Source organism: Salvelinus fontinalis, chromosome 21, assembly GCF_029448725.1.
Source record: "Salvelinus fontinalis isolate EN_2023a chromosome 21, ASM2944872v1, whole genome shotgun sequence".
NCBI classification, from domain to species: domain Eukaryota; kingdom Metazoa; phylum Chordata; class Actinopteri; order Salmoniformes; family Salmonidae; genus Salvelinus; species Salvelinus fontinalis.
Genome location: NC_074685.1, coordinates 28,517,018 through 28,532,982, shown reverse-complemented (window position 1 = coordinate 28,532,982; position 15,965 = coordinate 28,517,018). Strand labels below are relative to the sequence as shown.

Sequence of the window (15,965 nt, the reverse complement as noted above, 5' to 3'; positions counted from 1 at the left end):
TTCACACCCTGGATATCTTTTGGGTTTGCTTTAGTGTGTGTGGATGCGTGTGTGTGTGGATGCGTGTTTGTGTGTATATGTGTGTGTGTGTGTGTGTTTTCTTGTGTATGACTCAGCTCTGACTAGGTCTATGGTAACACAGGGCTGCAGATGGAGATAGATAGGAGAAACGCCTGTTAGAAAGAAACAGTAAAGAGGAAGTGAGCACTGAGAGGGACAGTATGGCGACACAGCTGAGGATCCGAGATACAGGTCTGGGCTTTGACCAAGAGAACGAGTGCTGTGTGCTCCACATGCATTGCAGTGGAAATACACTGTCAGTTTTGGGGGTATGATATTTTGTGTTCTTTGTGTGTGTCTCTCTCTACATGTTTGTTTGAGTGTGTATTTTAGTATCTGCATTTTTTGTGTTTTGTGAGACGTAAATGAAGCAGCTCAGCTCCACTTCTCGGTTTCCTCTCGGGCTCCTATGCTCTGATTCATCAGGACTGTGTTCATTGATCATGTCTCTCCTCTCCCTCTTTTGTTGGCAGAAACGAGGGCCTTCAGTTTCCTGAGACGCACCACTGCGAGGAGGAAACGGAGCAGAATATAGCCCAGAGAGGAGGTAGACAAGGCGTGAAGGACTGCCCTGGATGACTGCTGTCACCAAGATTGGGAGCGGTGACGTGAGAGCCATGAGGGAGGAGAGCGAGGGGGATTTGCTGCACCTACACATCATCCCCGAACACTGTCTTCACTAACACCTCCATCTCCATTCCTGCTCTGTAAGTTTCCTCAGGGGGTGACCCCTGATATGACCCCCAGCACCCGTGGAATTAGGCAGTCCAGCCCAAGCCCCAGCTCCAGGCTCTGTGTGGGCATCCCACCATGTCCTGGTAGAGCTCTGTGCCAACGTCAGTCCCAAATCCTGGGATGAACCCACAGAGGACCAACGCACAGCCTCTAGATCACGAGGAGAATGAAATATTCCTGAGTCATTCCTGCTCTATGGTTCTTGTTTCTCTTTGTTTGCTCTGACTGGAAGGTGTCTCTCTTGCTTCCCATCAAGCCCCTGCAGCTTTGAAGATTCAAACGTAATCCTATTCCTGCTCTGACATCCATCCCTCTCTTCGTTAGTCTCTTATCTCTGTTCCTTTTGATCTTCCAGATTATTTTAGTTTGACCCCGGACGCGCCCCTTTTGCCACCCGGCACGTTCTCCTCTGTGATCACCACGTTTTCCTCGGTGTTCACCGCGTGGCAGACGACCATGGGTTGCCGGCAGAGTTCGGAGGAGAAGGAGGCGGCGCGGCGCTCCCGCCGGATCGACCGCCACCTGCGCTCGGAGAGCCAGCGGCAGCGACGTGAGATCAAGCTCCTTCTGCTGGGCACCAGCAACTCTGGCAAGAGCACCATCGTCAAGCAGATGAAGATCATCCACAGCGGAGGCTTTAATCTGGATGCCTGCAAGGAGTACAAGCCCCTCATCCTTTACAACGCCATCGACTCGCTCACACGCATCATCCGTGCCCTGGCCACGCTCAAGATCGACTTCCACAACCCCGACCGCGCCTATGACGCCGTGCAGCTCTTCGCTCTAACCGGGCCGGCCGAGAGCAAAGGGGAGATCACAGAGGAGCTGCAGGGAGTCATGAAGCGCCTGTGGGCCGACTCAGGCGTGCAGGAGTGCTTCTGCCGCTCCAACGAGTACCACCTGGAGGATAACACTGCCTACTATCTGAACGACCTGGACCGCATCTCCTCCAACGAGTTCATCCCCACCGTGGAGGACATCCTGTGCTCCCGTGACATGACTACGGGCATCGTGGAGAACAAGTTCACCTTCAAGGAGCTCACCTTCAAGATGGTGGACGTGGGGGGGCAGCGCTCGGAGAGGAAGAAGTGGATTCATTGCTTCGAGGGCGTGACCGCCATCATTTTCTGTGTGGAGCTAAGCGGCTATGACCTCAAGCTATACGAGGACAACCAGACGGTAAGGGAAGCCATTGGGCAACACATGCAACATTTGCCATTACACAACCAGCCAGTTCCTGTCCACACTCTGTCATCACACCCTTGGGACCTGCTGTTAGATATGGCACTGTGGTGTTCTCCTTTTCACACTTCTCAGGATGCATTACATCTAGGCCCACTACTCATTTCTGCAGAGTTTAATAGACAACATGTGACTTGAAATGGCAGGGGCCCAAGTTGACCTCTAGCATGTGTCCTCAGAATGTTGGAGTTAAAAACAGGTAAATGATCAAGTAACAAACCCTAACTAACCCTTCAAAGAGGAATATACTGCATATCTGACATTCTGTGTGGATATGATAGCTTTACCCCGTGAAAGCATGAAAAGGGAAGACTGTATTCCTAGATAGAGAGCTAAAAGTTTATTTTTTTTACTTTTTATTTGCACAAAAAAGGGCTACCTTTTGTGAGAAGCATTAGGAGCAGATTACACATGCAAGAGCACGAGCCTGATTTTATCTCTGCTGCGTCAACACTACTCTATACCGCTCTTTACAACCTTCTGCATCTAAGGATGAGTCGGACCGCAGAGTGAAGGAAAAGCAGCCAGCAATTGCTCAGCATATGTGGTAACTCCTTCAAGACTGTTGGAAAAGCATTCCAGGTGAAGCTGGTTGAGAGAATGACAAGCGTGTGCAAAGCTGTCATCAAGGCAAAGGGTTGCTATTTCAAGAATCACTTTTCTGGTGACTACATAATTCCATGTGTTATTTCATAGTTTTGATGTCGTCAATATTATTCTACAATGTAGAAAATAGTAAAAATAAAGAAAAACCCTTGAATGAGTAGATGTTCTAAAACTTTTAACCGGTAGTGTATACTCTACTTTCCTGTGGCCTGATAATTCACATATAACATAAATAAGACAAGATGTATTAGGCACTCGCTGATTTAGTACATGAAATCAATTAGTTTACATTTTAGTCATCTTATACAGAGCGACTCACAGGCTCAATTGCCTTGATCAAGGGCAGATTTTTCACCCACTCTGCCCCGGGATTCAAACCAGCGTCCTTTCAGTTACTGGCCCAACGCTCTTAACCGCAAAGCTACCGGCTGCCCTTTTTAGCGAGTTATAAATACCTTCTTGAGAGGATAATGCAGTTAGGTGTTAATTGAGTTCATAGTGTAAGGTGTGAGGGTGTACCTGTGAGAATTAGCAGCTTGCGATGGCACTGTTTAGCAGTAGGACGTCACAGGTGCAGGAACAATTGACTGAGTGGGGGGTGAAGAGAGAGAAGGAGAGGAAGTGAGGAATGGAGAAGGAGAAAAGGGGATTGTTTGGAGGAAATCAGAGGCCTCACCCTTTTCCTCCCCTTGTCTGTCTATGAGGCTTATTTCTGAACTCCGGGTGTGGTTGGCAGGCACGGCTGATTTGGGCCCTTATTAGTGAAATGTCTGTTGGAACAGTTTCCACAGCTTTCCGCATTATTGCAAGAGGCTTTTTCAACCCAAAGTGGTATGAAGGTTTGAGGGATGACCATGAATAATATGAATACTATTTCATTGTTAATTAGATGCTATGTAATAGGCCTACACAGTGGCCTACACAGTGGCCTACACAGTGGCCTACACAGTGGCCTACACAGTGGCCTACACAGTGGCCTAGTACTCCAATCAGCGTCATGAAGTATTCTGTTTAAAGAAACATTTGGTTCTGGTGCAAACTAAGTTCTGGTGTATTTCAAGCCTTCAAGCACATACTATGTTAGAAATGACAAAAACAGCTCTAGAAGTATTAGTGTCTGACTCAATGTAGTATTATGTCTCAATGTGTCTCATAAATCCTCGGAGGAAGATGAGAATGCATCTGAAGACAGGGAGACAGGCAGAGAGGCAGGGAGTCAGAGAGGGAATCAGAGAGGCAGGGAGTCAGAGAGGGAATCAGAGAGGCAAGGAGTCAGAGAGGGAATCAGAGAGTCAGAGAGGCAGGGAGTCAGAGAGGGATTCAGAGAGGCAGGGAGTCAGAGAGGGAATCAGAGAGGCAGGGAGTCAGAGAGGGAATCAGAGAGGCAGGGAGTCAGAGATGGAATTAGAGAGGCAGGGAGTCAGAGAGGGAATCAGAGAGGCATGGAGTCAGAGAGGGAATCAGAGAGGCAGGGAGTCAGAGGGGGAATCAGAGAGGCAGGGAGTCAGAGGGGGAGTCAGAGAGGCAGGGAGTCAGAGGGGGAATCAGGGAGGCAGGGAGTCAGAGGGGGAATCAGAGAGGCAGGGAGTCAGAGGGGGAATCAGAGAGGCAGGGAGTCAGAGGGGGAATCAGAGAGGCAGGGAGGGAGACATGGAGAAAGGGGCTGTGGTGAGCCTCTGAATTAGATTACTCAATGAGCTCTCAACTTGATGCCGCTCAGTCTCAAATGGAGCTCTCTCTCTCTCCTCTCTCTCTCTCTCTCGACTCTCATGCATGACAACAGAAAGGGGGATCAGAGGGATCAGAGAGGGCCTGAATAATTTAGTCTTAAACATGAAAACATTTTAGGTACTCTTTTTTGTGTGTATCTTTGATGGACTGTCTGAGACAAGAAGAGACACCTGAGGCCCTGACACTATCTCTAGGCAGTTTACTCATTCCATTTTTTTGTTGTCAGTGTACGTGTATGTTTTATGGTTTTGGTTTTGGGACTGTTACTAATCAAAAGAGATGGGTTGAGGTTGAAAGACCATGGCAAATAGAATGGGACTGATAATTACTTTCACAGACATTTTAAATTAAGTATTCAGATATGTTTTATTTTAAAAGTAGTATATTGGAATGTACTTGGAAAGTATTGGCATGTATTTGAAAATGCTCAAAATACACTCCCATTCATTTAATCCAGGTATTTGAAAATACTTCCAAAGAGTAGGCTATTTTATATAACAATTAATCAAATACACATGTATTTGAAACCCGGACTGATTAGGTGAGCGATAGGGAAAGAGAGGGACACAAAGGAGCAAGATACAGCTTCCTAGAGAGTGTAGCACAACTGGGAGCAGAGTGCTGAGGTTTCTCCACTGAGAAAAAGCTCTGGATCTACAATTACTTAATTAATGGAGCTTGTACGGCCCTATGGTACACCGTCCATAACTCACTAACCACAGTCATCATTCAACCATGCTCTATAACAAAATGGACCCAGTTGCAATGGTGGCCTTAAACTGCAATATTTCACATCTGTTTTAACATGCGCAATTGGCTGATGTTAAATGTAAAAAATACAGGAGGCTAGGGGAACACATGATGACCTCAGATTGTGATATACTAACATGGAATAGAAGGCTGAATGACATCGCCACCTGAGAAACCAGCAGGAAATGAATGTGCAGAATCAAGAGTACTGTAACCAAAGAACTAGGAAAAGAGACATCGGCTCTCTCTTATTCCATCACATGGAGTGTAGTACTGGATCACTGGTAGGACATGCTACACAGGGTTTTTAGAGAGGATGGCTGTCTTTGCGGGGAAAAATTAAAGTCTTGCAATTCTTTCCCCACCCACCCATTCCCTGATGCATTTTTCCTGTCCCATCCCTGTCTTCATAATGAATTGGTTGCCATGGCTTCAGTTGCCTAGTAACAGACCAGTCAAATGCTCCTAATAATCCTGGGCTGTTGACAGTGAGCTGTGATTTAGGGAGGGTGTGTGTGCGCGTGCAACCACATGTGTGTGTTCTGCCTACGTGCGTGTGTGTACTGTAAACGAATACATGTTTGTATGCGGTAGTGTGTACTGTGTGCATGTGAGGAGAAAACAAAGTACAAGGGCTTTCTGGTTGGAGTGGTGTACAGTGGACATACATTTCACAGAGCTGCTACAGTGACATGTGATTGCACTCTAAGCCCCATAGACATAGTAGAGGTGTTAAATTAAAGTGTCCAGTGACTCCAGAGGATCCAAAATAGGACCACACTTCTACACTTCTAAAATCTCCTAAGGAGCGTAAGCATACTTTCTCACGCTGTTAATATGAAAGTCATAATTGAAAAAGTTAAGCTAATACAATTTCATGTTAATGAATGGGGAATTGTGTCTAATTGGAAACTGGGTTTCACAGCAGATAGGATGACAGAGTAGGACCATTCTTGGGTTAGCTACTGAAACACTCACCAACTATGAGGTGTTTAAACAGAATTTAAGATCCGAATTTAAGATCTCAATAATGCTCTTGTGGCAACGAGCAGGTGTCCACATACTTTTGGTCATGCAGTGTATGTTATGAATTGTAGCTAGGTGAAAGGGGTAAGGGGTTAGGGTTAAGTCTTGGAGTTAGGTTAAAGGGTTAAAGTTAGGGTTAGGGAAGTGTTAGCTAACATATTAAGTGGTTGCACAGTAGCTAAAAAGTAGTAAGTAGTTGAAAAATTGCTAATTAGCAAAAATGCTAAAGTTGTCCGTGATGAGATTTGAACTCACAACATTTGGGTTGCTAGACATTTGCATTATACGACCACCCATCCACCCCGACCAACCACTGCCTTAACTAACCACATGTCTTATGTTACCATACCAAACATAACAAATCATACTAATTTGGGTGTCTTGAATTTACATTTGCTATGTTAAGTCTAGTCTATGAGACCAGGCTGCCGTGAGTGTAAAGCATAAATCGTAGTCCACAGACACTGAGACGCGACAGTCCGGCGTCCCATTGTGACATAGCACTCAGACCACCATCGAATGTGCACCTTGCAGTAAACCAACGCGACTCTGGAACGCGTACTCTATTAATTTGAATGTGTTGACAGTTGGAGAAATTGCTTGAGCTGCGCTGAGAATTCGAAAAGTTTGAAAGCCAGCAGTGCAATATTCTAGAACACTGGTGTGTGTAAGCATACACATTTTGGACTATGATAGACACTTTAGAGTCCTTGAGGAATGTATACATTGTAAATCACAATTGTTATGGTATAGGGGTGTATTGGGGAAATCAATCACAGTAAAATGTTGAATCCATTCAAATTAATCATGGAAGCTTCTTGAATTGAATTTATCCTGGAATTAAATGTTGTTTATAGGCTGCACATTTAATTGAATCTTGCAGAGCCCAGAGCTTTTGATTGAATGAGGCTGCAGTGAGCAGCAGCACAGCGTACAGACACAGAGAGAGGAGAGAGGGATGGGGTGGAGTAACAAGCGCTAAAGACAGCTACAGAGCATCGGTTGAAAAAACGTGAGGTAATGCTAGCTCAAAATATTCAGGTAGCATTACAAAACAGGGAAAGAGCGATAAACTACCTTGATTAATAAAAGTGTAGTGTGTATAGAGATACCTTTTTTTGAGGCTCTGGCAATTATAATGAAAAATAATAATGGAAAACGTTGTGTATGATATTCTTGAGGCAATTGTATTATTTTTGTCCCATGTCTTAATGTACAGTGGATATACAGTACCAGTCAAATGTTTGGACACATCTACTCATTCAAGGGTTTTTCTTTATAAAGGGTGGCTACTTTGAAGAATCTAAAATCTATTTTGATTTGTTTAACACTTTTTTGGTTACTACATGATTCTATGTGTTATTTCATAGTTTTGATGTCTTCACTATTATTCTACAATGTAGAAAATAGTTTAAAAATAAAGAAATAGCCTTGAATGAGTAGGTGTGTCCAGACTTTAGACTTTCAAATATAAACTCAACATGTAAAGTGTTGGTCCTATGTTCCATGAGCTGAAATAAAAGACCCGGACAGTTTCCATACGCACAAAAAGCATATTTCTCTCAAATTGTTTACGTCCCCGTTTTTGAGCATTTCTCATTTGACAAGATAATCCATCCACCTGATAGGTGTGGCATATCAAGAAGTTGATTAAACAGCATGATCATTACACAGGTGCACCTTGTGCTGGGAACAATAAAAGGCCACTCTAAAAAGTGCAGTTTTGTCACACAACACAATGCCACAGATGTCTCAAGTTTTTAGGGAATCCATAGATTAGGGCCTAATGAATTTATTTCAATTGACTGATTTCCTTATATGAACTGTAACTCAGTAAAATCATTGAAATTGTTGCATGTTGAGTTTATATGTTTCTTCAGTATATAAGGTAGTGCCAATCGAATCGAACCTTAATTGAATTATGTAGGGGTGGCTCCTCACTCACTCCAGAGATTTGTATTTACTTGAAACAAAGCATTAACACAGGATTGAACCTCCTCATTAATACTTAATCTTAATTAAGGCCTGTGTGTGCTCAGGGAGAGGGCGGGGGCTCTGCCTATAGGCCACGGGGAGGGATGGTGTGTTCAGGGTCTAGGGGAGGGGAAGCGTCCTGCTGTGTGCTGCTACCCTAGTATCTACTCTGCTTTCCCCTCTTCCCTCCTCTCTCCGTCTGTAACTCTAACGATGACGGAGTGAACAGGTAAGGAGGGTAGAGAGTCCCAAAGCACAGTGGGTGTGCTGCTGCCTTCCTCTCCACGCAGCAGGGTTCTGGTGTAGACACCATGAGAACAAATGGAGGGGGAGCCTCTGGCTCTGACCTTATTTAGTGTACACTGCTTAGGGTCCTAAGCTCAGTCCCCAAGGATGCCTACTTATGCCAGAGAAAAGAGGCTTGCGTCTCGCGCCACAGCACCGGATTCATAACAAGTCTGTATGTTCAGATGATTGGTTCATAGAACTTATATAGAACATAGAACTTACAGTATACAAATGAGTTAATTTGCCTAGTCCCTTGTTTAACAATGCAAAACACTACATATTGTACGCAACAACAAATAAGTGTGGATGATTTATAGTTCAAGTAAATGAGACAACAGAGACTTTATACGCTACAACCCTCTTGTTGTTAAACTATGTTTAATTGCACTTGCCCACCTATCGCTCTCTCTCCTTCTATCGCTCTCTCTTTCTCTCTCTCTCTGAGCATATCTTGTGATGTGCTCAGAGCACCATGATGTTTTGTGTAACCTTTTAAACAGCCGCCCAGTCTTCAAACTGAACTCCTCACTCAGTCACAAGCTACTGGATTCACACCACATGCCTGCAGCCTCCCATATCTCTCTCTCTCTTACACACACACACACACACACACACACACACACACACACACACACACACACACACACACACACACACACACACACACACACACACACACACACACACACACACACACACACACACACACACACACACACACACACACACACACACACACACACACACACACACACACACACACACACACACACACTTGCAGTATGTCTAGTGTTAGTCATTTTAGTACCGGGGACTTTTAATGGGATATGAAATCTATCAGGCCACAGATTTTTGTTAATCTCATAGATATTGTACATCTTGGGAAAAGCCTCATGCAAGACAGAGCTCTACTTGCTGCATCTGTACTGATGTCAGTCAGACTGTTCTTTTCACATTTGGCTTCACCAACTGCCCAGCACTCCCTTGTGCTCAAACTATGATTCACTGCATGACCAACAACTGTTTCCTTGTTCTTCTTTGATATATAACAACTCCTCTCCCCAGTAATATGTGAATATATATTTCAGTATGCCAGTGATTTAGGGAGCTGTTAACTCTTTACACGCATGGGAATTGGCCTACTGTATATGCATAGGGCTAAATTGAAATGTTTCTTACAGAAGAAATATGAAAAGCATATGCATAACCATGGTAGCAATTGAAAGGGAACAGTTTGGAGATTATGGGGAAATGATTACACCAAAGGTGAGGACACAACAGTTGACCTGACACAAGACTGAATGTGTACAGGTTTGGATAGATTTTAGCCATGTTTTCAATTTAAATGTAAAAGTACAATAATCAGTGCAGCTTCTCAAGTCCATGGGCGTTGCATTCCAGTATATTGTAGCTCTAACAGAGAAGGCCGATTGACCGGTTTTACTGTGTCGAAAAGGGACAACGCAATCCCCTCTAGTTACTGCCCTTGTTTTCCTGGAGGTGCTTTCCTTGAGCATGATATGCCGGCATAGGGGTGGAGGGGCAAGACCATGCAGGATCTTAAAGACAAGGCTTGCATCTACATTCTGCTTAAAGCTATCTAGACTAAATAAATTATGTTTGTAAATGATATGACAATGGTGGTAACTGTTTGGTTTGTTATCAAAAATCTTAAGTGTTTGTTTGTAAAGTGATTCAATTGGTTTCAGGATAGTAACTCCTGCTTGTGACCAGCATGTGAGGCAACATCTCAGATGTGAGAGGATCATAGCACACATATATAGTTTGGCGGCCTCCAGAGGAAGGAAAGGTCTTGACCGTGTTAACCACCTTCATAAAACTTCATAAAAATGACATGGGTTTGAGTGAGAGGACTGACTGAGGTCTCCAAGTGGCCACACTCCTCTCCAAAGTGTGCACAGTTCCTGAGTTATTTCAATGCACTTGTATGACTCAAAGAAGAGTCTTCAACTATAAGGTGCTTTTTTGAGCTCTCCTAGCTGTGCCGTTGAGGAACTAGAGCAGTTCAATTGGAGTTGTTTTGTGTAGAACACAGACCTGCATCCCCGTCATCACACAATTACTGTTGTTGTTTACACCATCCAAAAACGGCCCAATATTAATTATCAATCTGGGTCAGGTGAGCATAATTTGAAAGCTTGTTCTACTGCCAACATGACGAGATAAATTCTAAAATAACAAGGCAATTCAGAGAAACAGAACGTAATTGTGATGCACATAGAAAGGAGTCATGAGTGCATTCAGGCGTATGTTCCGAGACAAATTTTCTTCAAAACAGACAAACATAGGCTCATTGTGTTCAGAACAACCCATGCTATGACACCATGTCATGTTGTAACTGTATATCAAACAAAGTGATCATAAATATTGACACTGTATATGACATTAGTTTCATGATATGGAAATGTCAAGTGCACATTTGGACTCATGGCTGTTTGGCTTGCTTGTATGACTGCGATCTGGACTCAGGGGTAGACATAACATAGTAAACGAAAATACAGCACACTTAAATTGGTATGATATGTTACGTTTGGTATGGTATGTATTAAATTTGTGGATGTGCATCATCCATTTGGTATGATATGTTACAAATTCCAATTCGTATGATAGAGTATGTTACGAATTGCAACTCGTACAGTATTTTACGAATTTACAATACGCAAATGATATGCTACGAATTCCAATTTATTGTGGCTAAAGTTAGCTAGATGGCTAACACTAACGTTAGCTAGGTGGCTAACGCTAACGTTAGCTAGGCTAGGGGTTAGGGTTGGGGGTAAGGTTAGAGTTGAGTTTAGGAGTTAGGTTGAAGGGAAGGGTTAGCTAACATGCTAAATAGTTTAAGGTAGCTAAAAAGTAGTAAGTAGTTGTAAGGTTACAAATGAGCTAAAATGCTGAAGCTGTCTGTAATGAGATTGGAACACACAACCTTTGGGTTGTTAGACGTTAGTGTTTTTCTCCTTAAGTTAAATTCTGTCTTATGTAGCCATAGCAAACATAACATATCATACTAATTTTAGTGTCCCGGATATTTGTTTATGTCTAATCTGAGACTAGCCTGTTGTATGACATCAAAGCAGTATTTATTATATTCCTTAACGTCTCAATAATTTACAGCATTTCCCTCACTCAGATGACAAAAATGTCCAAAAGTTGCTCAATTAGCGGGAGTGATGGGGCAACTTGTCTCGTGTGGTGCTCATGTTCAGAACGGCTGTCAGTCAAAATCCTACAGCGCTGTGAAGCGCAGAGCCTGAGCTCTGACGTGATTTATAGCATTTTACTGTACAGCCACTGCATTCCAATTTAGGCAATTATCAGGGCCCACATCTGCCATTTTCAACACGTATATGGGTACAAGTGTAAAGGGCTACAGTCCTCTTTGGTTTTGCAATTTGTATTTCATGTGTTTTAGAGGTTTGAAACACAAACCTTCACAACAAATTGCATTTTTGGGAGCATGTGATCTTGACAGTTATGACTGTGGCCCTCATGGCTACACATTTTAACAGAACTGGCTCCCATTCATGAATTTGGAAAGCATCCTAGGAGGAAAATAAAATGTATCCTAGGGGTTTGGATAATACACAGCTGACATCTCCGAGGCAGCACAAACAAATGGGTCTTGGTCTGGTAGCAGAAAACTAAGAACCACAAGATTGTATATTGCTTAATTTAATATGCCTCCAAAAACACAATCTTGCAATCATAGAAAGAAAACAGACAGTGAAGTTGTGCTTTGGGCAAAGCCAATGTAAGGCAGGCTATGCTTTTGCTCCCATGGCTAAAGCTCAAAGGTAGAGTAAATATGTCATGCCTGGGATGGGCTTAAGAGATGTACTCAACCTATCGAGTTTATTCTGTCGCTTAGTCCATCTATCCACACTGAGAATTGTTCCTGTTCATGGTTATGTTCAGTGTAAAATACCATGAAAATTCCCTGAAACGTGATACTGTTGATTTGAAATACATTTCATACTCATTTCAACCATTTGTCTTACGTCAGAGAGGGCAAGGCTATCTGTACATCTGTACATCATTTGACCTCAAAAACAAGACTTTGATGTGTTTTTTAACTGTGCACAGTTCCAGTAACTCATTTAGTGCTCATCATGTGGGCAGTAACAGTTCTTTACTCATGCTAAGCTTGAAGTGAGAGAGAAGACCTGCTCTGTTTTTTTCCAGGATGAGAGTTCAAGTGCAGGTCTTTGACCAAGTCTCCAGTCCATGTTTACACAACATATAAACCACACCTTTGGCTGCTCGAGTGGAGATCTGAAGAACTGCCACAAAGATTTTTAATCTACACTACAGGGTCAAATCGTGTTCTCATTTTCAATGACTTTTTGGAAACATATTTAATCTTTTGGAAGATTTAGCAGTTACAGCAAATCATATTCACAATCACTAAAAATGACTAATTTATAACCATCTTCAGCTTTGGCCCAACATCAGCCTCTTTCTCTTACATGTCAATAGGCTGTGTCACACGTGAGGGAACAACAATTTTCTCATGATTGCCTCTTCTCTCTCCCTTTCCATCCCTTCTCTCTACAGAGTCGTATGGCAGAGAGCCTGCGTCTGTTTGACTCCATCTGCAACAACAACTGGTTCACCAACACCTCACTCATCCTCTTCCTCAACAAGAAGGACCTGTTGGCCGAGAAGATCAAGCGCATCCCTCTGACTGTGTGCTTCGCCGACTACAGAGGTCAGAACACCTACGAGGAAGCGGCAGTCTACGTGCAGCGGCAGTTCGAGGACCTCAACCGCAACAAGGAGACCAAGGAGATTTACTCGCACTTCACCTGCGCCACAGACACCAGCAACATCCAGTTTGTGTTCGACGCCGTCACGGACGTGATCATCCAGAACAATCTCAAGTACATTGGGCTGTGCTAGGACTGGGGGTAGGGTGGGGAGGGGAGAGAGGGCTGCATGGCAGCAGTAGACCTATTCGCTACCAGGCCCATTACACACAAAGCCTGTCTGTCAGTCTCTTTGAGGAAGTGTAGGAAAGAGAGAACCTGCAAGGTGGAGCGAGGGGGTTGGGATTGTCAGGGACGGCTATAGGATCAACTGATCTGCTTGAAATATTAGAGTTGAGGGTCAAAGGTCAAGATGGGATTTACCCAAGGTCAGCATAAATGTGTTTGCACTGAATATATGAGTATGTAGAGACACACACACACACACATGCTTATGTTTGCTCACACACAAGGACTTGGGATCAACTGTCAAGCACTTGTTTGGCGTGGAAACAATGGAAACTGAAGACAGCTACCCCTACCCTCTGCCTGCCAAACCTGGTATTGAGCAGGAGTTCTTGACTGGCAGTTTCAGAGTTACGTTTGTCATTTTAGGTTGTTTTATTTGCCTCAGTCAATTAATGCTGCTTTGCGAAAATCAATAAATTCCTGTGGATTTTCCCCTAAAAAGCTGGACAGCGGGTTTACCTGGCAAGGTATAGGGAGATGGTGAGTCACAGGTGTCCTGGGAAAATAGTTGGAGGACATGACTTATGTCACAGGGTTTCTATCCAAAGGAGAAAACTGCCACAGTTGAAAGCTGAAGTAAAGGGTATTTTCTACACACACTGTATCTCATTTATTGAGGGCTAAATGGCTCTTTAAGGTTATCTGTTTGTCCCTCTTCATTATATTTTCAGTTTTTTTTTTGTTAAAAAAAAAATGTTTGTCAAACCTGCCCCTTAGAGCAGGTCTCTGACCTACCAGGAGAGTGTTACACTCCATAGAGTGGATGGTGTTCTCTAAGATCATTCCAGTTTCCAGCAACAAAGACATCAAAAACAGTGCCAATTTTAGTGTAAATAAAAACAGATCCCATCAATAATGTTGGTTTTATTGACAGAAACATTAAAACATGCATGATTTTGTTAATTGGGATATTGATCATTTTTTATTTTGTTTTCTGTTATTTTAGGTTTAACTAATATATTCCCTAAAATATATATACAAGTCAAACACTGTGTACGATTGTACAGCTGTTGTCTAAGAGGAATTTATTGAAAAGAGTACTATAACTTGAGATGATGATGATGATGATGACGCCAATGACAAGCTCATTACAAACCCAGCATGAGATGATAGAGTGGGTCGGGGAGGGTTAAAGGGAAAAAAGTTTGAAGACTGCAAAAAATATGAATGCGAAAAAACAAACGCTTCAGTTTAATCCTCCTTGCGCTATCTACATGGTAATTGTTATACAGTGGGTATGATGTGTAAATATACTGTAAGGTTCACTCTGTTAAAACAATAAATAAAAGGTTGAGTTGGAATACTGTAAGTGAGAGAGAGAATGTGAGAGAGAGAGAATGTGTGAGAGAGAGATAATGTGAAAGAGAGAGATAATGTGAAAGAGAGAGATAATGTGAAAGAGAGAAAGAAAGCCCTGCTCTACTTCTCTCCTCCAACCCTCACCTTTTCAGCAGAGGAAACAACTCAGCTAAGGGCTTCAGGCTTGACAGGATGTTCACTTCAACAAAAAACAACCAATTTAGCCAAACAATAAAAAATAATAATAAATAAAATGAATTATGCAAATTCTGGTTGTGCAGAGAATGTGTTTTTGGGTGGTGGTCATGGGTAGGATGGGAGTAGACAGGGAAATACAGTACACACTACTATGTTTCAGATCTTTATGAGAACAGGCTCTACACCATGCGGATGAAGCCCTGGTATTATGTTTTGCTGTCTCTTATGCCTTTAATTCTAATCTAACACCACACCCGCCAACAAAAAATATATTTTCGAATTTTTGAGTGGGACATCCTGTTCCTAAGCCATCTCTCTTTCTCTCTCTCTCCTAAATCACCATTAAAAGAGCTTGTTCTTATCTGAGCCACCATGCTACATGGTGGGGAGGGACAAATAACTAACACACAATTAGAGTAGGCAATTAAATTACCAGTAAATTGATTTAAGTGATACATTGTTGCAGCAGAGATTTGACAGGGTGGCAGAGGCGGTTGGGATAGCCACAAATTCAACTTAGAGCACAAACCCTGATTGACCCCCTTCCTACTGCTAATGGTTCCACGGGTCATTGTTTGGCCATCCACAGCGCCTGCTTCTTATGGTTGGTTTACAGTCTGTCTATCGACATGTATGTAGACAATTGTCGTAGCGACATCCTGAACATTCCATTGTCGTCCGACATCAAACTTGTCATTGTTATTATGAATGGCCAGTTTAACGACACGTCTGTAGACAAGTGTCGCTGGTCAAAACAAAGTTTAATTTATACTCCGGTGGAATGTCTGTAGATTGTCGCTGTGACTGTCAGCTTCCTTGCCGCACAGACATGAAAAAAGTCTCTGCTGCTTGTCGCAACGTCCATTGTCGTGGTTACCGGACTGCCACAGTTCTAAAATTATCAGATAGAATGAGCTACTTTTATTTCGTCACACTGTGGCAGTAAGAGATTTTCTGTAAGCTCGCCATTACCTTGCAAATAATAATGTTGTTGGGTTTACTTTCTTGTAATAATGAATAAAAAGATGCTAAAGTTAA

The 15,965-nt window shown here is 43.0% G+C and overlaps 1 protein-coding gene across 3 annotated transcripts in view; it reads left to right on the top strand.

Moving 5' to 3' along the window:
• The window catches only part of gnaz (guanine nucleotide binding protein (G protein), alpha z polypeptide), a 39,595-nt gene extending 23,630 nt beyond the window's left edge, over positions 1-15,965 (top strand). The window contains exons 1-3 of one of the 3 annotated variants that reach the window (XM_055874562.1): positions 168-329; positions 534-1,974; positions 12,991-15,965. In XM_055874562.1, the coding sequence (XP_055730537.1) occupies positions 1,252-1,974; positions 12,991-13,335 (1,068 nt within the window). In that variant the 5' untranslated portion in view covers positions 168-329; positions 534-1,251 and the 3' untranslated portion in view covers positions 13,336-15,965. Of the gene's footprint in view, positions 1-167; positions 330-533; positions 1,975-12,990 lie in introns of those variants that run through there. The other 2 variants (XM_055874563.1, XM_055874561.1) reach the window with 2 other exon arrangements.